We start from the raw sequence: 27,640 nt of genomic DNA, 5'->3' as shown, positions 1-27,640 counted from the left end.
TCAACTAGGCAGTGTTTAGTATCACTTAGGAGTCCCCACCTCTGAGCTTGTGTCTCCAGAGAAGATTAGCTTGGGGAGAATACACATCCTCAAGGTGAGCGACACCTTCCAATGGACAGCGCAGCTATGAGGAGGTCCAGGGAAAAGGCAGCACATGCCTGCCTTTGTGGATTTTTTCTGAATGAGTGTCTACCACCGTTGGTCACCATCCAACATCCTCCACTGACATCACATTCCAGCTTCTTCAGCCTTTCAACATGGACATGGTATCAGTGACTTCAAGGGGGTTTCCAGCCTATCAGCACTGGATTGGGACTGCTGAAACATCCAGGTTCATAGACTGTCTACTGGGTTCTCAGCCCCTGCGGTGTGCAGATGGCTAAGGTTGGATTACCTAGCTTCCATTATTTAAGGCAATCTCTGTCTGTCTGTCTGTCTGTCTGTCTATCTGTGTGTGTGTGTGTGTGTGTGTGTGTGTGTGTGTGTGTGTCCTTCTCCCTCCCTCAGTTCTGTTCATTTAGATAAGTCTACTTAATAGATGGGTATAAAGTTTTCCTTTAGAATGATACAAATTTCCTGGCAATGAATAGAGGTGATAGTTATACACTATTGTGTGAATATACTTAATGCCAGTGAACTTTTCACTAAAAATAGGTAAACAATACAGTATGTGCAACTCAATACAAACACATGCTGATGCCTGTGATTATAGTAATTATACTCACAGTACTGCACCACCAGTACCTCCAGCTGTCTCCTGATGCTACCCATCTCCTACAGCACAGAGCTGGGAAAGTGGATGTGCCAATTCTGCCCGGCAACTCAGTCGACTTAGAATACCTGCCTTTACCAACAAACTAGGTGAGGTGGGAGCTGCCCAGGTCAATTCCTTCCTGTTGAGCCAGGCCTGTGGATGGGGTGTTCATGTCAATGTCTGGCTTCCTACTTGTGGTATTGTGTTTCCTTGTGGAGTTTGGAGATGGGAGTTACCTTGGGCTCCCTGAACTCATCTTCTATCATATTAAAATGATAGGTGGGAAGCAGGCAACCGCTGCTTCATGTTAGCTTCCCACCGTTCCTACTGAGTTGATTGATAGAGATTTTGTTGAAAAACTCTTCTATTGTTCTAAGCCCTTTGGTCAATCACCAAATTTTTGAAAGAAGTGTCTGTGTGAATTTTTTTTTAACCTATTTTATTTGATGTCTCAGGAAGAGCAGTGTTTCTAGATTCCTCTTACTAGTGTTCTGAAGAGCAGTGTTTCTAGATTCCTCTTACAGTGTTTGAATTCACCATGCTGAGGGACTAAGGACATAGTTCAGTTGGTAGAGTGCTTGCCTAGCCCTGATCTGACCCTAGCACCACATAAACTGGGCGTAGGAAAGTGAGTCTGTAAGCGACAGCACTCATGGGGTAGATAGAGGTGAGGGGGATCGGGAGTTCAAGGTTGTTCTTAGCTGTGTCTGGAAGTTCGAGGCCCACCTGAGCTACAATAGACCCAGTTTCAAAAAATTACCATAGTGGAAGGATGTGTATTTTTGAGTAGCAGCATTTTGTGTGTGTCCTCCTGAAGACTTCCAGGTAAGTTCACATACTACCTGACGGTATTCTCATAATACCCCAGGGAGGCTCATAGAGAACAGCTCTAGCCAACATCCAATTGCTCTAAAACCTGGTCCAGTTCTTTGCCCAGTGAGCTCACAGCTGGAGTAGAGCAAAACATTTGAGTGTAAACCCGAGAACAAAAGTGCGGAGTTCTTCAGCCGTGTGAGGAGATGAACAGCGGGAGACACCCAAGCCCTTGACAATCTTGTGAATTATCCGCATCTTCAGATGGGGGCTTCGGGTGACTGCTAAGGGCCTGTTCTCTCTTCAGAGACACGAATCGTCGATCGATGAACGTTTATTGAACATCCCCCTAGGAAGTGGTGTTGTCACAGGCTGTTTCTAAAGTTCTGATAACTGTGCCTTGATTCTTGCTTTTTCTTCCCATAAGGAATTTTCTACTGCCAGAGAATTCATATTTCTTTTGTTTTCAATTGGTTTTTAAAGTGTAAGAAAGGGCAATTGACTCGAATCTGTATGTGTACCGTCTCAGAAAATGACAGCTGAGTGCTTTACATATTATTCTGACTTGACTAACCTGCCACTCAAAGCGAAGCCGTTGTCTTCATCAGACTCGCTACAGGTTGGAAGGGAAGTTCCCGTACACCATGAGTGACACAGCAATTGTCTCTGCAAGTCGAGAGTGACTAATAGGTTTTACCTCATCTGTCCCCTCATCTCACACAAGGTTGGAGACCGGTTTTGCTCTTACTGTTTTCTAGAGGTAGAAACAAAATTATTCGCCAGCTCAATATGATGAATCACTCGCCTGGAAGCAATAGCCTTGTGATTCTTCCATATGCCTCTTAATGTATCTCTCTTCCTTCCAAAGACCATCATTTATTAAGATCCACTGTTCAAAGAGACTCGCTGCATATGCCAAGCATCAGTTAAAAAGGATTCTTAGGTGTGGTGCCAGAACAGCCCTCCCCACTTCACATGGCCCCTGTCACTTATGGGTAATTCGGCCACCCCCTCGGGCAAGGCAGGTGACCGGGTGAGGGGCGTTGTGAAGAGCAAAGACTCCAGCTCGGATGTCTTGTTTGGGTCAAGCTCAGAGGATGTTCTTGTATTTCTTTCATCGTGGGATAAAGATGGAGGCTGGAGGCTGGGGAGGTCTTAGAGATGAAGGGCAATCGAGAGCTTTGATTCTGGGCCATGGCTCCTTCTCCTTCCCCGACACAGAAATCTTACTCGACCCACGTGTCCCTGCGCAAATCACTTCGGTACAGCCTGACAATGCAGCAGATACCCGAGGACTTTTCCCACATCACACTACAAACACAGCCACCCTCTCCGGGGAATATAAGAGAGATTTTTGGGCTTCCACTTCCCCTCCATTTGTTTGAAGGATCAAGAGAACACAGCCCTCTTTCAACAAAAATCTAAAAAGGAAAATCATGAAAAGAGCCAACCTCTTTTTTTCTCTCCTCTCCCTTAATATATTGTTGCATCCAGGGAAGAGGAAGCGGTGAGCGCCACTGATACTGGGTCCCCAGGGATCCGTGAGGGTCACACCCCAGCTACCACAGGGGCTTGTCTTCCTCTGCTTGCAGAGGGAGTTCGTAGTCATGGATGTGGAAGTTGCTCTTGGCGCTGCACTGTGGGGAAACAAAGGGAAAAAAGAAAGAAGAAAAAGAAATGGGAGGGTGTGTGTGTGTGTGTGTGTGTGGTTTATGTGATATGTGACGTATGGTGTGTGCGTGGTGTGTAGTGTGTGTGTGTGTGTGTGGTGTGTGGTGTGTGGTGTGTGATGTGCTGTGTGTGTGGTGTGTGTGTGTGTGTGATGTGTTGTGTGTGTGGTGTATGTGTGTGTGTGGTGTGATGCAGGGTGTGTGTGTGTGGTATGTGATGTGGGGTGTGTGTATGTGGTATGTAATGTGTGTATGGTGTGTGTGATGTGCTGTGTGTGTGATATGTGTGTTTGTGTATGGTGTGTGTGATATGGTGTGTATGTGTGGGATGTGTGTGTGATATATGGTGTATGGTGTGTGTGTGTGTGTGTGTGTGTGTGTGATGTGTATGGTATGTGATGTGTGTGTATGTGCATTTGTGTGTGACAGTGCTTTGGGTAAAGCAGGCTGTAAACACACCTAGGTTTGCATAGGGCAGATAGGCTCAGCTCTAAGGCCCTGGGGCTCTGGAGAAGGCCTCTGCAGACTCTTTAGCTGTGTCCTACTGTTCTGCCGTCTGGCTCAGAACGGTGTGTTCCTTAAGGGCGGGGTCAAATTCCTTCCACATGTTTTTGTTTTTTGTTTCTTCTTAAAGTGCTATCAGGGTGCCCAGGGACAATTGTCTCTGTGACTTGTAACATAACAACATTGTGTTTATTCCTCACCTTACTGAGGTGTAAGGTGTGCATTGGTCCAACATTTCTGCTAGATTTGGAGAACTGATTTTTTTTTTTTAATGAAAATGTCTTTGGGCCATAAATTCTCCTTTAAGAATGAAAGTTCATTCTCATGCACTTGCTTTCCTGGATCAGAGGTAGCTCCGAGAGCCCTGGAGATGAAGAGGACTCTTCCCAGCCTCTTACGGTCTTAGGGTCTAGCTTCTGCCCACCGGTCTTGGTTCTCTAACTGTGCTGTTCAATCCTTCCTTGCTTGCTCCAGTTCTCACCAACTGAAACCTAGGAGAAAACAGAGAGAGCAGAAGGACTTAATTCTGCACCACACAGTACTTAGTAAGTGTTCCTTTCACCCACCAAGTAAAGAACGTGGGCAACATGGGAGCTATAGACTCTAACTGATTCCTTTAGCCATTATGGCAGGACTTCTTATCAAGGGGCATTTTGTTTTGTATTTAGAAAAGTATGCATTTTATTTTGTGTGTGTGTGTGTGTGTGCGTGCGTGTCTGTATATATACATGTGCATGCTTGTATGTTATATGTGCGCATGTGTAAAGGCTATTCTTCCTCAGGCGCCATCCACTTTGATTTTTGAGATGAGGTCTGTAATTGGTCTGGCTTGGGGCTTGCTGAATTGCCTCATCCGGCCAGCCAGCAAGCACAGGGGATCTACCCCTCACCAGCTCTCCTGCTCTAGGGTTACAAGCACTGCTACATCTAGTCCCTGGCCCCAGCCCTGCCCCGTGCATGAGCTCGGGACCATCAAACTTAGGTATTCATGTTTGCAAGACAAGCTCTTCACCCGCTGGCACATCACCCCAGCCCGATTTTGGGTTTTGCTATTAAATTTTCCTTGAATATAGTAAGTCAAAGGGTCTCCAAAACACTCTCTCTCTCTCTCTCTCTCTCTCTCTCTCTCTCTCTCTCTCTCTCTCTCTCTCAGAAAAGCCTCCTGAGTTCTGGGATTACAGGTATGCTCCACTGTACCTATTTTTTAATTCTTTGTTATCACCTGATTTTAATATTGTCTCTCACAGGATATTAAAGCTGCCACTTGAGTATCCCCCAGCATTCTTCTGGCTATCTTTCAGATCATTCTCTTACATGATAGACAAAATGAGTTTGAAAAATGTGAACATATTATATTCATTGTTCAATGTTTTTTTTTAATATCATCCTCACCTTGTGTTGCTGTCCCTGTCCTGTGGCCATGTCTTCCCTCTGCCATGCTTCTTTACACCACAGGACCTTTGCTCACGTGGTAGACACCACCTAGCAAGCCATTCCATCCTTTTTTTCCCATGGCTGTCTTTCTCTTCTTCAGTTTTCAAGTTAAATGTCATTTGCTCAGAGGGGAAGACATAGAACTGTGAGCCAAAGAAAGCCCTCCCATCCTCAAGTTGCTTGGCCCCTGTGGTGATTTGAATAAGAATGGCCCCATAGGCCATATATTTGAATGCTTGTCACCAGGCAGGGGCACTATTTGAAAGGATTAAAAGGATTAGGAGGTGTGGACTTGGAGGAAATGTGTCACTGGGGGTGGACTTTGGGGTTTCAAAAGCCCATTCCAATCTCATAATCCCATAGTCTGTCTGTCTGTCTGTCTGTCTGTCTGTCTGTCTCTCTCTCTCTCTCTCTCTCTCTCTCTCTCTCTCTTTCTCTCTCTCTCTGCCTGCAGATCAGGGTCTAGCTCTCAGCTGCTGCTCCAGAACCTGAATACATGTAGTCATACTGTCTGCCATGAGGAGGATGGACTAAACCTCTGAAACTGTAAGCCAGCCCCAGTTAAATGTCTTTTGTTAACAGTTGCCTTGGTCATGGTGTCTCTTCACAGCAACAGAATACTGATTAAGACAGCCATGGTATTTTGTCACAGAAATAAGAAAAGTACCTAATACAGAACACTTATGTCAAGCAGTTGGGCTGTTGCTGTGACTATGGGGTTCATAGACCTTTGGGACCAGTTTGGAGGAGGAATGTGGAAGAATTTGGGACTTTGGCCTAGGAAATCCATCAAATGCTCTGAGCAGAGATTCACCATTGTGGCAGGAGTTAGGACTATAAGAATTCTTGGAGAAATGTGGAAAGTGGAGGCCCAGTTCACAAAGAGGAGTACAAAAACTCTATCCAGAACTGAGCTACAGGCTATTTTTGCTACATTATGGAAAAAAAAGCAAAGCAGTAGTATTTATGATCCCCCATCTAGGATAGCTAGGTGGATGTATGTATGGGAATAAATAAAAGTATGAAAATCTTTGTATACTATGTTAATACCCACCATGGAAGAGACGCTCAGTAACATGGCGGGCACAATGACCTTGTCAGCCTCAGCCAATAGCTACTACAGTGCTGGAACAAAGAACACACTGAAGAGTAGCCACAGCGGCAGAGGTGGGCGTGGCCTGTAAGCTTGGCAGCCTGAACTGCACCAACCAAGACCTAACTAGTTGCTCCCATTCCTGAACGGACCAGTGAAGAGTGATGCTGAGCTTCCCAAATGGCCCCACTGCTCAAGAAGAGCAACCAGTCATTTGATGACAGGTCCACCTTTCACGGTGAAGGGCCAGCAGCACAGACACAGATGCCTGGTGTGAGTTGTTCTGTGCTGCATGTAAGAACTTAGCCTGCACTACTGTGCCAGTCAGCGATGGGGTGTTGCTTTCGCTCACACAGAGCCTCACACACCATCACATCAAACCGTGAGCCTGACTTCGGTAAAGTCAAGAGATGGGCCCCTTGGCTGAACTACGTATATGATACCCAGGAGTTGAGTCTTCCTGGTTAGAGGAAATAGTCTGTGAGGACTGGGCCCCATCTTTCAGTATATTCATGGATCAAGACTTTTGAAGGTGCTATATATCAATAGGAAGCCTGAATGAGTCGTGGACCAGGAGTGGAAACAGAAGTATCCCCACACTTGGAACCCTGATGCGTTACAGATATAGGGGCTGTAATTTGCTTTCACCTTCCTCTCTTAAGATTACATCTTGTCTAATATGTGCTATCCATTGCACCACAGGGAGACAGAGGCAGGCGGATCTCCGTGAGTTAGAGACCAGCCTGGTCTACAGAGCAAGATCCAGGACAGGCACCAAAGCTACACAGAGAAACCCTGTCTCGGAAACAACAACAAAAAACAAAAACAAAAACAAAACAACAACAAAAATCCAAGACTCCATCTTGAAAAAAAAGCCTGTCAGAACCTGGCAGAGAAGGTCCACGAATCTCCATGAAGTGGCCTGGAGTGATGATGCCAGAGGTGGCGTCCCTGAGAAATACAGATGACCCTCCCTCCCTCGGTGTCCCTCCAAGGAAAGGCCTGCAGCTGCCTCAGGAGTGCGGTGAACAGCCAGCCTCCTGCTGCTGACCCGCTGGAGTCTGGAGTCGGTCTCAAATGCTGGGGTGTGCTCGCCTCAGGGCGGCCCACCCCCGGGTGAGCGCAGACTGAGGAGAGCTGGAGCCACGGCGGTAGGAAAGGCCTTTCAGCCCTTTTTGTTTGTGTTAGTCTTAACAAACATCTTACCTCCAAATTTGTCTCAGCATCTGATTCCAGGGGACCAACCCCGCACTGGGCTGTGTGCTTTGAGGCACATAAGAAAAATCTTAGTAATTAGGTATTTTTAGGAGCTAATTGTTTCAGTGTCCTAAACGTCCATTTCCTCATTGGTAACATTAGTTGAAGAAGGATGGTGTTCGCCTCCTGGTGTTGTTGGGCTAAGATGAAATCTACTGAGTGAACCACCAGGCACAAGGCCTGGCGTAGAACAGATCGTGGCTTGCACATGTAGTGCTATGTTAAAGGGCAGCTCCTTGAAAAGGGGCTAGCTTGTGCTAACATGGCTTTGTGAGTTCTCTGTAGGGGAGGAAGAAACCAACTCTTAGTGTTCTGGCCATGCTGTTGACCATTATCATACTTAATTCTTTCATAGCATAAACTGTGAGCCCAAGATGGTCTAGTGTCCTGTGTCTAAGCCCTTTAACCCACACAGTAACCGGATGAAGAAGGTGTAATTCCTAGCCCTGGTCTACGGATGAAGAAACTAACACACATTGAGGTCTGGTCTCAGGTAGCAGAGATTTGAAACTGGGAGTCTGAACCAAGCAGCCTGGATTAGAACTAGGGGCCTGGCCTGAGTGCTCTTATTCTGGAGTCTTCTGACTCCAGTCTTAATTTCATTTTATAAAGCATTGGATTCAGATTGAGATAATTGCCTCTTAACTCCATGAACCTGGAATGGGATAAAACAATGAGCATGATGCCATCTGTCTACACATGGGCTGATGTTCATTCATCTATTCCAAAGTCTTGGGGCAGGAGAATCCCGAACCCCTGCCTCCAGGCAGACAGTGCCACGACAGAAGTGTGATGTTGACAGTGGCAGCCTCCTTCCCAAATTTCAGGTACTTGCAAATAAATAACACAGTTCTTTCCAACATATTTTTATTTGCTTAAATTAACAAAATATAGGTTACATGCCATCTCCAGGTAAATTGCCTGAAAACAGGAAGCAATATTCACAACTTGGGGTGCTAGACACTTGGACGCTTAGTTTTCACCTGGCAAGCCCAAAATTCTGCATAAAAAGCAACATTTGCTGTAATGTTGTTCAAATATATGAAGGATTTCAAATGTTAGTTTGGTTACATTTTGTTTCAGCAAAGCAGACAAAGATCATAATTAAAAACACAATGTTAATATTTATTGGATGTCTTTGGGGTTCAATAAAGACAGTATGCACACCGAACTTTCTCCAGCAGCTACATAATCCAGATATACCTGTTAAGTCCTTTTGACTTAAGAAAGTGTCATGGCCAAAGGGATATCTAAGCTTAAAAAAGAATGAAAGAGGAATAGAAAAGTGACAAGGACCATCGTAAGCCTGAATCAAAAGCGTAAGAGGCAAATATGCCCCTTGGCAGGACTGTTAGCTGGTTCAAAGTGATGGTGGTCAGAAGCCTGGAAAGCATTTGCCTCCGATCCATTTCCGGGATTCTATAATGGGACGAAGAGCTTGGCTTTGGAGGCCTGGTAACCTTAGATGATGTTATTCTTTGGTGTTCTGAGGTGGGCCCCAGGAGCCCCTTTCAGATTCGTATTTGGCTATTTAGATCATGGATCAAGGTTGGCCGTACCTTTTCCCAAGTCAGGAAACTGACCAGACATACTGGGATGCCTTTGAGAAGCAAGGGACCACTGCCAGTGGCTACCTTGGGCTAACAGGTATAAAGGAGGGCTACTGCCTCTTCCAGACCTGGGGCTAGCTTCACTTTCGGTCAGTGCTGGGTTGGTTAAAGCCTACTAAGTCTTTCACACCTGGAAGTAGAATGTAGAGCCAGGGTCAGCATAGGCCATATTACATTGTGGTTACTTTCCTGGGATCTTTCTTCTCCCTCCATGAAATCTTACTTAGGATGCTAACACCACACAGAGGAAGCCTGCTGGAGGGAAATGGTCTTACGGGCTGGCTATCTCTTTCCTTAGCAGCTCTGGAGGACCCTATGATAAGACTTCCCACTTTTCAAAACATGCTCGTAAACCACCATTCTAGACCATTCTCTCTCTGACACAACTGGTTCCTCAAACAGTCCCACGGGACTTGTTTGTAATGGACTAGATTCTGCTCCTCTAGATTCTCCTGGTTCCTTCTATTCCAACAGGACATACCCAGAAGCACCTGGAAGTATGTGGAATGGTGGTAAGGCACAGCACATAGTAGGTCCTCAACTCTTGGTTTCTGAATGAAGCTTTCTTGGCACCGTTATCAAAGACACCCAAAAGCTTCACTCATAGTGAATGGAAAGAATCATGCCCATCTGAAGACCTGCAACAATTCTGTGTCCAGAGCTCTGCTTGTGAAAGCCAGGGCGTTCTCCCCACCATCCATCCTTTTGCAGATGTTGGGACCTAGGAATGTGCTCAGGTGGCAGTAGGAAACGCATAAAGCTTTTGTACTTCACAGTGGCAGTCGTGACAGAGGAAGGAATTTTAGGATGTTGGCAGGAGAAATGGATGAGAGGTTGTCAAAGCACATAGGTGAAAAGGTAAGGGTCATGGAGAAGCAGCTTGGCTGACGGGGAAAGCTGTATGCAGTTGGAGCTAGACTGGATCTTCTCAAGGAGTGTGCTGGGCACTCTGGGAGGAGAGGCAGCAAGACAGTCACCAGAAGCTGGCTTTACCGAGAATGCTGACACTCAACCAAGAGGCAGGTTTTACCCAAACAGGGTCTGGTACCTATCATGAGTCAGTGACATGAACTCAACGCCCTGCTAGTACTGCGGGGTCTAAGAAGGCCCACCATATCCATCATAATGCTCACAGTTCACTGCAAGAACAGTCCAAGCACCCAGGCAGGAATAAGCATCATCATGCATCATTCAACACACTGGTGGCTACAATCATCACAGGCATTGTTTTGTAACAGAGAGAGAGAGAGAGAGAGAGAGAGAGAGAGAGAGAGAGAGAGAGAGAGAGAGAGAGAGAGTCCTGGGGAGGGTGACAGAACAAAGGTGCATGTCAGCACTGTGGTGGTGGCAGGTCTCCCGTTCTCCTAGTGAGTCTGAAGTCGGGATCAGAACTATGGACATTGGGAAGGAGTCCCAGGGGACACAGAACTGGGTGAGGCCTACGTGACAACAGTGTGCTTCTTTTTCAAGAGGCACCTAGAGGTGATTTGGGAACTCTCAGTGCTGGGGCCCCACTCCAGATGTGTTAAACCAGAAACTTAGATGGCAAGGCTTCTTTTTTCCTTCCTTCCTTCCTTCCTTCCTTCCTTCCTTCCTTCCTTCCTTCCTTCCTTCCTTCCTTTCTTTCTCTCTTTCTTTTCTTTCTTTCCCTTCCTCCCTCCCTTCCTTTCTCTTCTCTTTCTTTCTTCCTTCCTTCCTTCCTTTCTCTCTCTCTCTCTCTCTCTCTCTCTCTCTCTCTCTCTCTCTCTCTCCCCCTCTCTTTCTTTCTTTCCTTCTTTCTTTCTTCCAGAAAGACTTTACTCTGTAACCCAGGATGATCTCAAACATGAAGCAATCCTCCTGCCTCAGTCTCCCATGTGCTGGGGTTACAGTTATGAGTTACCATGCCTAGCTACATCAGTGTTTTCTAAAGGTTCTTGTGGATGGTTCTCACGTGTAGCCAGCTCTGAGAGTATAGCTCAGGTCTTGCTTATAGCGATTGGAGAATGATCATTCCTCTACCCTAAATAAGTCAGGGCTTGTTTTAGGGAGAAGTCCTGAACCCCATTTCATAGCCCGAGCCCCCACTGTTCATTGTGGCACCCCCCCTTTCAGTTGCTTCATGGAGGATGAGGCCTGAGAACAAGGTGGCAACGGTTTCTCTGAGGAAGCCCTTCTTGGGACGGGACTTTGGTCTGCAGAGGTGGGACCCCCAAGCATTGTCCAGATATCCACAGAGATGCTCCAAATCTCCCACTGAACAGGAAAGCTGAAGCAGAACAGAGTATCCAACCAGGCATCTAAGCCATTTAGTTCCGCCTTAGTCAAAACAATTTACCATCCCCTGAAACCCTAGCTCACATTTGTAGGAACTAAGAACGGCCTTCCCAACAACTCATCTCTTGCATCATTTCCCATGTTTCTATTATTTAATAGAAGCTATTATTATATACAGCTGCTAATATTTTCATCTATGATATTGTAACCTTCATAAATGTAACTAATAGTCACTAATCAGGTAACATGAGCACCACAGTTTTGCAACTAGAATGACATTTACTCTATTGCATGTTAGAGGAAACAGTTTCTAAAAGCACCTTGAGGTTCAGCTTGCAGTTAGGTGTCTAGATGAAAGCACAGTTCAACATGTGGGTGATGTGTAAAGTAACACCGAGGGGCCCCGGCACCTGTATGAAATTGCCGAGTGTCCGAGGAACAACCTGAGAAGCATTTGTGTTACCCGCACGTCTAGTCTGAGCCATTTGTAAAGACCGGCGCCACTCGCCCGTCCCCAGCACATGACAGTTCATGCAGAAAGCTATATTTGAACTGCCTAGATCTCATTTTCCAAATGTAATTTTAAAGCCGTCCACTTAGATACCCAAAAGGACCGCTTGTTTTTCCATTTTCCTCTCCAGTAATTCTTTTAAACCCTCATCTCTGTGCTTGAAGTATAAGTAATCGGAAAACGAGGGGCCCTGCCCGCCGCTTTGCAACAGCCCGCTGCCCAGGTGCTCGTCTCTGATGGTGCAGTCTATGTCCCTGCCCTCGTGGTCCTCCACGCTCTCCTCCTGCTGCTCCTCCGCAGCATCCTGGTCCCTGCATCTTTCCCCCGGGGCCCGAAGGGTGTGCTCCTGCTTGGTGGACAGATCCTCGGGCGCGCAGAGCTGCTGGCTCTCCGGGGCCAGGCTGGGGCTGTAGGGTTCCACCTCATAGCAATTGTCCTCGTCCCCTTCCTCTTCCTCCTCCTCCTCCTCGTGGCAGAGGCAGTCTTGTGTGCTGGCCACGTCGGACTGGAACACGGGCCCCTTTGCACTGCGCTTTTGGGAGAGGTCAAATGGCTCCTCCTGCTCCAGGTTCCTTAGGACAGTGGTGGACTGCGCCAGGACGAGCCGTCCTCTGCCCAGACCTGCAGGAGCAGAGCAGAATTTACATGCCTGAGGAAAGCAACGCCCAAGACCCTTTAAGCATCATGGTTGTCCATTTTAAAAACAGGGCGGGGCGGGGGAAGTGGTTCCCATCAAGGACACGGCATGGGAAGCTTGTGAACCCTGCAACCCTTTAAGGCAACCCTGGCAACGTAACCCTGACTTCACAATGTCTCTACTGAGAATTTAAAATATGTAAAAGCAAGGGGCAGGGCAGGAGCACAGTGTATGTGTGAATTTTTTTTTTTCATGATACTGAAAAATGTAAAAAAAAAAAATGAGTATCTAAATTTTGGTTAAACACATAAATGGTAGAACCACACAATAAGCTATGTCCAGGCGATAAAGATGGCTACCTCAGATCATACATGTATTCTCTATGTATTTTAAGTTAAAATGTGTGTTCCAGAATGTACTACATAAAGCCTGTATTGTATAATATAATATGGGTCCAATATAGTCAGTCTCTCTCTTTCCCTCTCCCCCACCACTTTGTGTGATCCTCTTCTCTTTTTTCCTTATCAAGAATGTCTGGCAGGATGTGGGCTCAGATCTCAAAACTGATGAACCCGGAAGTGATTGCCGCATCTTCTCCTCACTTCTGAAGTATTCCTCATTTTATTTCCACAGAGAGCATTTACTTTACGGCCAATGAAGAAAGTAACAACAAAGATAGTTCATCCTCAAGGAAAGACAAACAAACCCACGCTCTCCCACGTGGCACCAGGGAGGCCACTCTAAGCCTGTGGTCCCCATGCACAGAGCAGAGGTTCTCTGAGGAGCTCTCGAAGTCCCCCTGTGGGATAACAGATGTCCCTGTGCTGGGCAGCGTCAAGGTTGGATACCTAGAAAGACGGGCTTAGTGATCAGCACTAGGCACAGTGGCTCATTTCATCTCGAGTTCAAGGCCTCAGCCTGTGGTGACCCAAACCAGACTGTAAGGCACAGCAGGGACACTGGAATGTGAGAGACAGGAAGGGGGTGTCTGGGATCCGGCGGGTGTCAGGCCGGGGTGGGAGTGAGGAAAGGCCGGGTAGAGGCTCTGAGGGACAATGATGTCTGCTGTCTATCTATCACTTGTCAGGTGACGAGAGGGGCCTTTCTCATCTTTCTAGTGGTTTCTTTTGAGCCACACAAAAAATTTACCATTTATAAATGAAGCCACCAAAATGGTTGAAAATCCGTTAGTTATTTTCAATGTAATCCTCTGATACACAGTGATGCTCTCCCTGTCCTCCAGAGTGACAGAACACTAGGTTCCACTAGGTTAGGATGTGAGCTTCAATGTGGGCAAATTCAGAGTGACCACATCAGGTTTCCAGAGAGAGGACTGGCTTCTTCTTGCTCTGGCTGTTTCCCACCCTAGTGATGAAGCAGGCTCTTTTAGAAAAATCCATGCCTCGCTTTGGAGGCACCATGGCCAGCCAGAGATTCAGTAAATGATTCAAGAGAAAAGCCATCTCAGTATATTTTAAAAAATTAAAAACAAACAAACAAAAAAGCCACCTCTTTTTAACCAGTATTTTCAAGGCTTTTGCATAAACTCCAGCCTTTGTTTGTAATGACCACAGTTGCCTGTGAGCCAGGGGCTCACCATGAACTCAGGGGTGTTGTGAAAAGCCCCCAACCTATGCTTATTTTGTTTCCTGTTGTGTGCTCAGATACATGGTTGACGAATGTGTGCCCCCATCCATCTCACTTTGTAAATACAAACGGGTCACCTGGCTTTGCATGGCATGGTGAGCAAACGTAGGCTCGACTCAGGAAACCTAGAGTCACAATGTCAGCTTTGCCTTCAAACCTCTGCTCACCAGCGTGACACTGCTGAGCCCTGGTCTCCTCCGACACAAAATGAGGAGTGGGTCTTTCATGGACTAGCAGAGGTGAGTGAGGATGCTGCGGACCTGTCTCATCCTGGGCGGTCAGCGTCCTTGTGGTCAAAAAGCAGTTAGTGTCATTTTGTAAACTCGGCATGACTGTCTTCTCTCCCCACACCGACCTGGAAGGCCGGGTGGCCTCCTTCCCTCTACTCTGTCACTGCCCTGGCTGGGGTGCATTTATTGTCTGTTTTTTGTAGGACTCGTTGATTAGGTGACTAAGTAGTCTGCTGCACTCAAGGGACCCGGAACATAAAGTCTTCACTGACAAGGGCCCGTGGCCAAGGAGATAAACTAGGCAAGAGCTTTTCATTAGTTCAGTAAAGACTCAGCAGGAGAGACACAAACCCCGGCTCGCGCAGGAGCTGGGGCAGTAGCAAAACTGCTCTTGGGTGAACAGGAAGGGAAACACAGACCACGGCAAACACGCTTCGGCTGGTGCAGGGTATGCAGACCGCTTTGTTTGGTCATTGTTGTTGGTTTTAGAAAATGGAAGAAAAATCCCATCTCATCTGGCAGTATGAGAAGGAGATATAATCAAGGCTGAGTTGAAAAGATCTGGGTTCCAATCCTGACTCTGCTTCTTTTTCATGAAGCAACTTTGGAAGCCTCAGATTCCCAGCCTGCAAAATGGAAATAACATAGATGCTCTCCAGTTGGGCGTGGAGGTGAGGATTTAAAGAGATAAAGGACTCCACGCAGAGTCGGAGACAAAGGAACCAGTAACAAACAGTACCAAAGCACCATTCCTGTGTTTCCAAGTTGCCTCTGCTGCTCTGCTGTGGTCATTAAAATACACCCCGGGTTTGGGGCAAAAACCACTCCCCCCCCCCAAGAAATGCCCCCATAAAAGCACATTCCTCTTATATGTGTCACCCCCTGGGCTTGGTGGGCGGGGCTTCTGACCAGGGTAGAGGAAGGAGTACCTTGAGCATGAAGGCCTCTCTCCATCACTCCGTGCTTGACCTTCATGTGGCGGGTCAGGTTCCCCTTCAGCGTGAACTTACTCGGGCAGTAGAGGCACTTGAAGGGTTTGCTGTCCGAGTGCAGGTGCATGTGACCCATCAGGTTGTGCATCCGGTTGAACTCCTTCCCGCACAGCTGTTGGGGACAGAGACCAGGACACAAGGATCTTACCGAGGAGAACCTGTGTTCTAGTGGGGGGGGGGGGTGACTAGAGAGCAGTGGCCACACCTGCTTGGTGCTCTAACTACTTCCAAAGGCAAGGTCCCCCTGGCAGTCAGGGAGGGGCCAGGGGCTACCTGGGCTCAGAAGTGGAGCAGGTGGACTGGATTTGTGAGACGCTAGGTGTCCAGTATCTCTAAACGCAAGGACCAGATCTCAAAACTTCTAAATTAAAGCTTGTTTTGTTTTGCGGTGGGGGTCTCATGTAGTCCAGGTTGACCTCGAACTCACTATGTGGCGAAAGAAAAGGAACAGAAATCTAAGAAAGGAGATGTTTTTTTTCTAGGCAGGGATCCAAAGAAGTGAGAATTTTGTGTGAGATATTAAAAAAAAAGCAAACATTAAAAAAAAAATGGATGTGCCTCTGTGTATGTCTGAGTCCGTGTATGTGTGCCAGTGTGCTTCTGTATGCATGCAGGTGACCAAGCAGTTGTGAGCTACCCATGGGTGTAAACGTGATGAATCTCAAGAGTGGACTTGACACTTCTCTACAGAGGAAAGTGCACAACAGTGACTCTGGGACACTTTGTGTCCCTCGGCCTCAGGAGAGCAATGTTTGGGAGCTCCAGCCCTTCCGTGGTTGTGTTATGAGGAAGACAAAGAAGGATGCTGTGTTGGTGTGTAACCCAGCGTGTTAATTAACAAGACAGTGGAGTGCTGACAGTGATATGTGGTGAGAGATACCATGGTGGGGGGGGGGATGTGAGGTATGGCATCCCCTGGGGCTTACGTAAGCTTTCTCTTCTCTTTGAGAGAGATCTTCAAGGCTAATGTTGAAGATTCTAGACTAATTTTCTATTACCAAAGACATTATTTTCCTTAGGGAAGGGCCGTGGAGCTAACCTTGGAAGAACAGGCGGGCAGAGCTGACAAGATTGACCTTGGGAGGCCAGGCAAAAGAATGCTGGGTGTAAGAGGAGCCAGCCTGGGACTGACTTTGGTATCCTAGGCAGACTTCTAAGCTCAGAGTAACTGTACACCACACACATTAGAAGACAGTGCCGCCTAAAGCCTGGGGATATAGCTCAGGGGTACAGTGCTTACATAGCAAGTGTAAGCCCTAGGTTTGAACCCCAGGATAGAGTGGGGGGCAACGACATAAAAATGACACCCCAAGGGGAGGAAAGGATGAGAAAACAGATCCAATTCCAACTCCCACTAGAGAAGCCATGTGAGAGACGGATAGTTTCTTTATTCCCGCTAGACACTATTCATGACGACACTGAGCTGTGCTCAGTTTTGCACATGTCTAAAGTTGTTTTGTAAAGTTATAACTGTTAGCCTAGTTTACCCACTTCTCTATTATAGCTATGGAATAAAACTTCAGATCTAAAGACCCATGTTACATTTTAAGGAGAAGAAACACACCTCTTATGTTCTGTGGGGGTGATTCTTGAGTGTTTGGGGATGTGACAGGATCTCAGCTAGAAGGTGGGACATGTTGCAATAGAAGAACTTAGAGAAGAAAAAGCCCCGAGTGGGAGAGAGATGCAGAAGGCCGGAAGATCAGTTCAATCCCTGGGCAAGTCCAGACATAGATGGGTCGGATGCTCCGCTCTAAAGCAGACAGACATCATTGAAAGGGAAGGATGAAGGCCTTCAGCACTGGCTTCTGTGGTGCAAGACATTCTTCTTCCAGCCATTATCTCGATGCTCAGGTGTTAGAGTCTGGACTGGCCTGAAAACACGTCATTAGAGAGATGGATCCGGGGCAACTGCTTAGCTGGTAAACTGTTTGCTGTCCAAGCATGAGGACTCCAGTGGGACTCCCAGGTCTATGTCAGCAGCTGAGTGTGGTGATGTGCCTTTGCATCCCTAGTGCTGAGGAGGAGGAGATGGGCAGGTCCCTGGGGCTCACAGGACAGTCAGCCTAGGCTGACTAGTTGTCCTTTGGTCCAAGACAGGAGAGAGGTGAGGGGGCTGATGACTTCTGAGAAATGACATTTGAGGTTGACCTATGGCCTCCACATGAACATCACTAAACACAGACACACACGCAAGAATAGTTTAGCTCTTTCTTGAAGGATGCCCTTTATTTTTGCCTTGGCACAAGTACCAGGCATCTTCATGAATGTTTGTAGACACTTCAGTCTACTTTATACCACAGGTGAGGGGCCTACCGTAGTGAGGCTTAACTGCTTATGGCTGTCATATCCATCATACCTGGAACACAGGGTCATGTCCTGCAAAACATCTACCCCAAGGTCCCATCTGTCAACCTTCAAAGATTCCACTTATCAATTTCCCCTCACCACAAGTCTATACTCAGAGGTGTGTGTTTGTCATAATGGCCACCTTTGGGTGCCTTGTAGCTTCTTCTCCAGCTTCAGACAACTGTGCTGGACAGATTTATGTCAACTTGGCACAAGTTAGAGTTATCTAAAAGGAGGGAACCTCAATTGAAAAAGTTCTGCCATAATATCTGGCTGCCGGGCAATTTCTTAATTAGTGATTGATGGGGGAGGGTCCAACACATTGTGGGGAGTGGCTCTGGGGTCTATAAGAAAGCAGGCTGTGCAAGCCAGGGGGAGCAAGTCAGTAAACAGCACTCTTCCAAGGCCTCTGCATCAGCTCCTGCATCCAGGTTCCTGCCCTGACTTGCCTCAGTGATGGACTGTTATCTAGACATGTAAACTGAAAAATAAAACCTTTTCCCTCCAACTTGCTTTTGGTCATGGTGTTTCGTCACAGCAGTAGTAACCCTAACTAGGACAGACAAGCTACCTTTTTTTGATCCTTTCTGAAAGCCTAGTGAATGGTTCTATACTACAGATTTTCTGGCTCAATTCATTCAATATAAAACTTCTTGGGACAGTTTAGTGGTATATGGGGACATCATAATTATATTTAAATTTATATTGGACTTTGAAATTATATTGTCAGATCTCTGTGAGTTCAAAGCCAACCCTGGTCTACATAATGAGCTAGCTCCATGACAGCCAGGACTACGTAGCGAGACCCTGTCTCAAAACAAAACACCACATCAAAACCCAAAAACATCATATTGTCCTCTAAAGTTATCCCAATGGTCTGAAGGGAAGTCCACTGTGGAACATGACAGGTCAGCTCTATTATGTCTGATTGGTAAAGGAGACTGGTTTCTGTCATGTTGGCAAGCTTAGTTTTTATATAATAGAGTTACCCTGCATGACTGATGGTAGCCTATTGGGTGTCACAATGGAGATCAGTGGAGGCAAGTCAACTCTGAAAGTCCCAAAGTGTCCCAGTCAGTTTTCAACTCAAGGGTCACTTCAATTTTCTTTGTAACCAACCTCAGTATCAGGCACAGGGCTACATACACAACACCCTTAACAAGTAGTTAGGCATTACGTTGGAAGAATATATAAACAAGTCAGGAAATATCATCACCCCATACACAATCTTAAAATACAGTCATTCCTGGTTCTCATCTCCCCACTGGCCTACACACACACCAGTTTGTAAACACTCAGTGGCCGAAGGATGGAGTCAGGTTACAAAGGACCTGGAGCCCCTGGCCTCTGTTCTCATCTCAGCAGGAGCTTCGCAGTCAGCTTCTCCCTCCACCTCTGCCCTTCACGGAGCCCTGTGGTCCTCATCCAGAACAGTTGCTCCTCCACTGTTCCTGGAGGAGTGTCCTCACATGACAATGCCCCGGTGTAGAGAGGTTTTGTGTTTGTGTTTTTGTGGTGGTGTTTTTTATGTCTGTGGCACACAGAGACATCCCTCTCAGACGGCAAAGAGGGGTTACAGAAAGAGCTTGGGGTCTGCTACCGAGAGAGTCCTGGGATGTCAGCTCTAAGCAGAGTCCTTGCAGCCGGGAAGGGGACTTAGACTGGAAAGGGGAAGAGTGTAGAGGAAACAGCAAAACTCATTTCTTCCCTGGGAAAAATCAGGAGCTGAAGTGAAGGTTTCCCTTCATTCAGAGTTGAAAATCCTAGCGCAGTCCCAAGCCAGGACTGGACGAATGATCTCACAAGGTCTGCATCAAAGTAAGAGAGAGATCTTGGTGCAGGCGCTTAAGGGAGAGCTGGAGACTCCGTTTACATCTTTCCAGATGTGAGCCACAGTACCCCAGTAAAAGTGCTGTCCTTTCCAATCATCAAAGGAACCGACAGGGAATCTTCTGGCTAAATCCCTGCCAGGTGACCTGGAACTGACTGGAAGCCCAGCCCAAGAATCATGGGTGGAAAGAGGCTATTCACTATAGACCACAGTCTTTGGGGGCGCCCACCAGATGGCTCTCTGATGTCCAGGATGCCCTTGAGACAGCTGCCACACGCCGCCGTCCTCTTTGCTTCAGCCTCCTTGCTCTGGCCTCCTGGTACCCTTCCCATCTGCCACCCCCCCCCCCTCCGAGGTACAGGGCCTGGAGGTACTTGCTTCCCATGAGCCCCCGCGGCAGGCAGCCGCCGCCACAGAGGTCAGCTGTGAGCAGAGATGAAGCAAAGGCAGTAAGTAGCAGGCATTTGGCTGAGTCCAGAGGCCCAGAAGGCCAAGCAGCGCTGGACCTGGCTACCACTGCCTGAGGTGAACTCAGAGCCAAGATGCCCCGGGGAAGCTTTCTTTCCTATCCGGAGAGGAAAGGTCAAAGAGCGAGCTCCAGCCAGCCCCAGAGAATGGCCTCGGCTCAACTGCCCTCCCCTTTACATTCTTCTCCCTCTCCTCTCTTTAATAAGAAGGGTGTTCCTTTCCTCAAAGGGAGAGGGAGGGAGGGAGGGAGGGAGAGAGAGACTGTAAACTGTCCAAAAGGACCGTGAGAAAACAGGAAGCTTTGAAAAGCACAAGAGAAAGCAAGATGAAATCTATTTGCAGGCGGGCCCCTGGGACATGCTAGGCATTGTTAAGCAGGCAGTTCGTTCAGCTATATCCTTCCTTCTGCCTAGGAGGAGGGCTTTGCTGCCAAAAGGCTGCTATCTGGTCACTGCCTTAACCCCCTCCATGCCAGCCTGGAAACCCTGACAAACCCCCCCCCGCCCCCCCCCCCCCCCCCCCCCCCCCCCCCCCCCCCCCCCCCCCCGGCACTGGGTCCCTGCAAACCGCAGACAGACAGTCTGGGGGAGGAAGAGGAGACCCTTCTCAAGGCGACTTCACCCCTCTGCTGCACTCCCAGGCCTCCAGCCCTCAGCCCTCTGCTGAAGAAAAGGCTGTAGATGACCCAGTGATTCATAACTTAGGCAGCTCTGGGCTTCACCCATCTCAAAAGAGGATTTGTCCCGGAAATTCTGGATGGAAGCTTTTCCTGGACAGGTTTTCCAAAGACGGCAGCTGGTTCTATGCTATTATGGAGTGCGGCCACTACACGGAGAGTATCCAAATCAAGGCCTGTGTGCTTACGCAGAATCTGGGAAGTGTATTTGTGAAACATAGCTTTAAGTCTACTTAAGGCTGGGTCTCTGGACTACCTCCAGCTGGCTCCCAGGAGCTAGAAGTCCAGCCAATAGCAAGAGTCCAGAAAGGCAGGCATAAGTAAATATATGGCATGCATATGTGTGTGTGTGAGAGAGAGGGGGGGGAGAGAGGGAGAGAGAGAGAGAGAGAGAGAGAGAGAGAGAGAGAGAGAGAGAGAGAGAGAAGAAAGAAGGAAGGAAAACTTCTCTCCCCACTAATTTTCCATCCTGTTGTTAACGCTTAATTCTACAGCCAGTGAACACTTCTGCTCACTGGGGACAGCTGTTTCCAGTGAGAACCACTGCACGCTGCAACAGGAGGAGGGATTTATGTTGAGGCGTGCATTCCAATGGCAAGAATCCCAAGAAATTAGACTCTATTACTAAAAGCATCTTTCTTGTTGCAAATTTTGGGGGAGAGGCAATAGGGCCAGCTCACTGCTGAAGTGAAGCAAGCCTTGCCTTTTTTCCCCAGCCACGTCAATCATGGGGAGAGAATAACTACCCTCTGTTATGACTATCAAACTTGGGTGTAACTGTATATATATCCCATCATTGCTATGCAGGTGGCCAGACATTGTCTCAGTCGGTTATAAAAGGCATAGCAATAAACAAGTGGCCTCCATCTCTGTCTAGCCCTTCCAATCCCCTACAGCCTTCACCCAGGGCCAGATTTCCATCCAGCTCAAAGTGTAGGAAGCAAAGTCCACAGGACATCCCAAGACCACCCTGGGATGGGAACCGGGGCCTCAGGCTTTACAGATCTCTGCCCTATAGTTCTCATGCACAAGGGGGAACCTGTATGGCATGTAGCCCACACGTGTCAGGAAAGTCTGTTGAAATAACGAAGAGTGATGGTACCAAAGGCTAGCCCAAAGAATGCCACTGCAAGGAAGTGGGGGGGGCGGTGAGGAGGAAAAAAAACCAGGCAGCATGCTTATGGAACTTTCAGGAAGAAAGGGCTCGGTCAAGGTGACCTACATGGATTGTTATTTCAGAAATGCCTAAGCACTGGAGCAGGGCCAGCTAAGTTTGATGAGAATGCCTTTATCTTCCAAATTGTGCTGCCTAATAACAGACTACACTCTCCAGGTGGAGAGCTGTGTTCTGGCCTTCTGAGAGAACCCAAACACCATGCAGAAGAGCTGCCCATAGAAGAGCCGTCCGGGTCCTGTTCTCCCGTGCACTGTAAACTGTCTCTCCTGTCAACGCTGGGATTTCGCCTTTATATGGCATCTGCTGACATAAAAGAGCCCAAGACACCAAAAGCCTAAGCAGCCCCTAAGGAGAGATAAATGGAGTTCCTGAGCCACACGGCAGACTATCCCATGCTCTTGGGGCCATGTGTGATGCCCCATCGTTGAGGAGGAGAAAGGTGTAGTTATCTGTGAACAGAGGCCAAAAACATCCATCAAGGATGGCTCACTGCAGCACTAGGGCCAGAGTGCACAACCCTGCACACTTTCTGTGCCCTGGTTCCACAGAGAATTTTCCAGATGCTCGTGTGCTATCAAGCCCAAGAGATCTTGCAGGCCTTTGAGGGTAGGGAAGCAGAACTGTCCCATGAATGTCCCCAGATCCCACACTGCTTAGACTGGTTCTGCCCTGAATACCACTTCAGGGGCTCCCCCCTAGACTCTATGTTTGCAGTGGCCTACCCTTCCATCTCAGGGGCTACCCCTACTCCCAGACAAAATTTCTCCCTGGCCTACCTCTCCATCTCAGGGGCTCTCCAAGACTGTATCTCTGCTCTGGCCTACCCCTGCATCTCAGGGGCTCTCCCTGCACACTGTAACTCTGGCCTAATCTATCCCTCCATCTCAGGGGCTCCCCCCACTTATATCTCTGCCCTAATCTATCCCTCCATCTCAGGGAGGAATATCTCTACTGAGGATCAGAGGAGATACAGTTAGGACTGAGCAGGTGTGTATTTCTTTAGAGAAGAAACTAAGAGGTAGCTCCCTTTATAGAATAACAATTGTGCTCCAGCCAACAGTTGGTAAGATAATGAACACAGGTCATGCTGGCCATCCAAGCATAAGAGAGCCTGCCTGCACTTCCACTATGGGAGACAGTAAATCTCTGCAGGGTATCTCTGTAACTGTCAATGGTGAAGCACCCAGGAGGTCAATGGGGTGAGAAGGAAAGCGGAAGAGCGTCTGAAGTGAGAGAGAAGAGGTCCTTGTGGAGCCCAGTGACTTGGAGGTGCTCATGGGCATCTTCGTCAGGAGGACCCTGGGTTTGAGTTAATGCTTTATTTGCTCTGGAAATTACTCCTCCCCTGCAAAGAAGCCTTGAAAGTGATGCCCCCCCCCATCCGGCACACTGTTTTCTCCTCCTTGAGCTCACACACTCAAGAGGGACATAACGGGACTTTCAAACAGCAGAAAGCTTGGAGAAAAGAAGGGGAAACAGAAGTGGGAGGCAGGAAAAGGAGTCAGGGGAGAGGGCCCCTCTCTAGACAATGTCCACAAGGCCCAGGGAAGCTCTGGTTCCTGACCCCTCACCCCGTGGAGAAGCTGCCAGCACAGGGGAAAAAAAGTCAACTTCGCAGGGGGTTCCTTCAAGTGGGGGCCACACTACCGAGGGATGAAAGCAGCATCCCTGGAAGGAGGGGGTCCAATGGCAGGGATCCGGGTTTGCAAAGTGAGTCACCCACACTCTAGACAGCACGCAGCAACAGAAAAGGAAAACTTAGTGTTCACACGGACACACTCCGCTGTCTGAATGCAGTATTTCCTCTTCTCCCTCTGCTCTCTCTTCCTGAGTGGGATGGCACCCATCCATACAGACCTCCAACCACCTACGCCTAAGCTACCCTCTTGAAACAGCCCTGGGGCAGGGCAGCCTTGGAAAGCCACGGTCTTGTAAGATCTCTAGCTCACCACATCCTCTCAGCTGAGAAAATAAGAATGAACGGTAGTAATCTGATACAGCTGTTCTACAAAGGTCCTTAGACCCTGGGCCGTGTGGTACTTAGGAATAAAGGAAAAATATCGTAGAGGCGGAGTTCTCAGTTACTCCTCAGTCCACACAAGCATTTCTGGAGTCCTTTGAAGGGGATAACTTTGGATCCTTTTCTACTTTTTCAGAATATTTTGAATTGGCACATAATGACTATACATATATGTTGGATATAGAATGATATTTAGATTCATGTATAGAGCATGCGGTGAGCAGATCAAGGTCATCAGGCTTGATATTGGGGTTGCTCAAAATCTTTTGGAGAAATGCTCAATAAAATCTTGATAACTAGTCACCTTGCTGTACTGTGGAACTCTAGACCCCACTTCTCCTACCTAACTGCACTTCAGCACCCCTCCTAACGTCTGTTCCCTCCCCTTCCTCCCCTTCTCAGCCTCTGGTAACTGCTGTTCTCAGCTCTACTTCTATGAGGTCAACTTAGCTCTTACATATGAGCAAAGACGTGCAACATTTGTCTCTCTGTGCCTGGCTTATTGCACTTAACATCGCATCCTCCAATATGGCCTCCATTCGTGTTGGACACAGATCCAGGGTTTTGCTCCTCTTCCGGCTGACTAGCCTTTCATCTTGTATATGGACTACCTTCTCTTCACCTCATCCTTGGATGTGCCTGTAGGTTGGTTCCATGTCTTAACTATTATGGATCGTGCTGCAACTCTCTTAGGAACTAGCGGTCTATCCAGAGAGAAGGAAGTCGGCACACCGGAATCCTCTTTGGGATGCCTGCTTTCACATTGAAAGGTTTAGCTCAAGCGTCAAGACGGGAGAGGGAAGGCAAGCAAGGGTTGGGAGATGTGTTAGATTTTCAGATTCCTTTTTGTGCCTGCTCATTGGCTTATAATGGAAGCAGGGCCAGCCTGGTTTTCCATTGTAGACCAGCAGTGCCTCCCCCATCATCTTCCTCCTCTTCTAAGCTATTCTATAATGAGCTTTCTACACTCAGACTTCTCATGACTGTCTGCCTACCCCTGCCCCCAACCCAAGCACTAACGCCATAGTCACAGAAACAGGGACCAGCTAAGAACTGCTGTGAGCACGTGTGGCAGAAACAGGAGCAACTTGGTGGGCACAACTTGGACTTGGCCACAGACCTACTCTGCGCCTCAGTTGTACCACTGAGGAAATGGAGTAGAAGGTTCCCCCAGGGTCGTGCCTGTCAGACATTTTTACAGCCCCCGGAGTCCCCCCTTCTTCCCACCTTGCATTTGAAAGGCTTCACGTCAGAGTGGACAATCATGTGGGCCTTGAGGGTCTGCTTCTGCACGAAGCTCTTGTAGCAGAGGTGACACTGATAGGCACGGATGTTGGTGTGGATCAGCACGTGTCTCTTCATGTTGGCCAGCAGGGTGAACTCACGGCCACAGATCCCACATTTGTGCTCTTTCACACCCTGTGAGGAGGCAAGATTCAAAAGAGTGAGCGTGGAACATGTGCCAGGCTTTCCCGAGTGCTACAGGCTGCTCCTCTTTGACCCAGAGATCCGCCAGAAACTAAAGTCGTTACTTCCAGGCGGAAGTAAAGTTCCAAATGACATAGCTTAAGCCATGTTGAGTTGTGATTTCCTTGGAAAGTGTTGATTATATAATCTCCTTTTTTTTTTCCCCCTGAACATCATAAACTAGGAGAAAAGAAAGCCATTGCTGTTTCCACTGCTGATGGGATTAATTCTACAGCAACAGCTTGGGAGGATTAATATGATTTTGGAAAGAGCACGGTAGAATGATATGTGAAATGAGTCTATAATCTGGCTTTCATGATGATGAAAAAAAAAATCTAAACTGATATTATCGTTTCCCAGAAGGAAGCCAATGTCACACCAGTTTTCACTAATGGACTCGAAAATCCCCAAAGAGCCATTCACTCTTGCTTCAATCAATTACAAGTAGAAAATCGCCCTCTCCGGTTGGTCCCCTGGGTTCCCACAGGCCATGCTGACCGGTGGGGGCCGTAGCTCTGGAGCCTCCTCTGTGCGGTCCAGCTGCTCCTGTTAGAGAATTTTTTGGCATGGGACAACCTTCTACACTGGAAAACAGAACAGAAGGCCGTCTGCTTTCCTCACTGCCTATAGAGCAGTGTTTCCATGTGGAGTGCTGATGCCCTCAATTCAGAGCCTTTCCAGGGACCCCCAGATAGAATGCTAGCCTTCTGGGCAGCATTCACTTCCCAGAAAAGCCCAGTCTAATGACTTCAAAACAATGTCAGATTCATTTTGTGTGTATGAATGCTTGCACGTATGTATGTGTGTGTGTATACCACCTACATGCCTAGTACCTGAGGAGATCAGAATAGGGAATCAAATGCCCTCTGGAACTGGAGTTACAGATGCTCATGAACTGCCATGTGGGTGCCGGGAAGCAAACCCAGGTCATCTGCAAGAGCAGCAAGTGCTCTTAACTGAGCCATCTCTGCAGGCTCCCTAGTGACTTTTTGTTACAGGGTTTCACTATGTTGTTGAGGCTCATGTTGAATCCCTGGGTTCAAGTAATCCTCCCGCTCCAGTCTCCTGGGTAGCTGGGACTGCAAGTGTGCGCTGCTGTTCCAGGCAAGAATGACTTTTAAAAAGGAAGACTCAAAGAATCTTGGCACTAAATTGAGGATTAGAATAAGTTACCAAATTAACACCTTAAAAATTCATCTGTAAGTGGCCTAAGGAAGGAGACATTCCAAGTTAGCTCTAACTCTAGCTGTATTCTCACTTACTTTAGTTGGAGTGTGGTAAGAGATTAGCACTCGTTAGTTTTGGTAAGCTCAAAGCACTAAAGGGTGGGTTCACATCTCTGTCCAACCCTTTACTGACTATGAAGCCTTAAATAAGTTCCATGATTTTTCCTGGTGAAGATTTGTCTTAAGATGAAGTGGTGGTGGGTGGGACCATAACTCAGCTGGTAAAATACTTGCTTTATATGTATGAAGCCTGGGATGGAGCCCCAGCTCTGCATAAACCAGGCAGAGTGGTACACACTGTGCAAGCATTCACAGTGCTCACAGAAAAAGCGGAGCATAGTAAAGCATGTCTGTAATCCTAGCACTAGGAGGCGGAGAAAGGAGGGTGCCCAGAGGCGCGCTGGTCAGACGCTCTAACCAGTTGATGAACTCCAGTTCAGTGACAGAACCTATCTCAAAAACATAAAGTGGAGAGCCGTAGTAGACACCTGATGGCGACCTCTGGCCTCTACGTGGGCGTTTGCGTGCGTATGCCCATAAGCACAAAATAAAAAAGCAAATGAATAAATAAAGATTTGGGTGCCGGTGCTGGGGTTCCCGAGAGACCTCATCATATTTTGGTGTCTTTACTTTTAGTTGGAAGCAGATCCCAGCATCCTTGAGAGTCAGCATGAATGAGTCGGGAACCTCCAAGCAAGCATTCAGTGATCACTACCTCTTGCTGTTTGCTGGTGTCTCTACTGTAAACACACTTTGTTTATTGATTTGAAGGAAATAACAGGTTGTTTTTCCCATTTGAACTTCATTTTCTATTGCCTCGCAGAATCCATAAGATCTAAAATCAATAACCCTTGGTTCCTTTTCCACATACACAGGCACCCCTGAGCTAAGCCAATGATGCCTCCGTGGCCAAATCTAAGCGCAGGTCCTCTGCCGATGGTTCCTGCACTCGGCAGGTAGCTCCCCTCAGAGGGTGTCTATAGGTGCCCTTTGTCAGTCAGGAAGCATCTCTCTGCTA

General features: G+C 47.7%; 1 protein-coding gene and 1 long non-coding RNA gene across 3 annotated transcripts in view; one reads left to right on the top strand and one right to left on the bottom strand.

Moving 5' to 3' along the window:
- Positions 1-11,527: 11,527 nt before the first annotated feature.
- Znf366 (zinc finger protein 366) overlaps positions 11,528-27,640 on the bottom strand; it is a 60,258-nt gene continuing 44,145 nt past the window's right edge. For both annotated transcript variants that reach the window (XM_006994419.4, XM_042261689.2), the window contains exons 3-5: positions 25,157-25,348; positions 15,346-15,520; positions 11,528-12,523 (exon numbers count right to left, since the gene is read on the bottom strand). In XM_006994419.4, the coding sequence (XP_006994481.2) occupies positions 11,988-12,523; positions 15,346-15,520; positions 25,157-25,348 (903 nt within the window). In that variant the 3' untranslated portion in view covers positions 11,528-11,987. The remainder of the gene's footprint in view (positions 12,524-15,345; positions 15,521-25,156; positions 25,349-27,640) is intronic.
- On the top strand, positions 19,974-23,974 carry LOC121822822 (uncharacterized). Its single transcript, XR_013044833.1, has 2 exons — positions 19,974-20,113; positions 22,066-23,974. It is a non-coding gene; the product is annotated as an uncharacterized LOC121822822 (long non-coding RNA).

This window comes from Peromyscus maniculatus, chromosome 15 (genome assembly GCF_049852395.1).
Source record: "Peromyscus maniculatus bairdii isolate BWxNUB_F1_BW_parent chromosome 15, HU_Pman_BW_mat_3.1, whole genome shotgun sequence".
Taxonomy (NCBI): Eukaryota; Metazoa; Chordata; class Mammalia; order Rodentia; family Cricetidae; genus Peromyscus; species Peromyscus maniculatus.
Note: the sequence above shows the minus strand (reverse complement) of the source record. Positions and strands in the feature narration are given on the sequence as shown.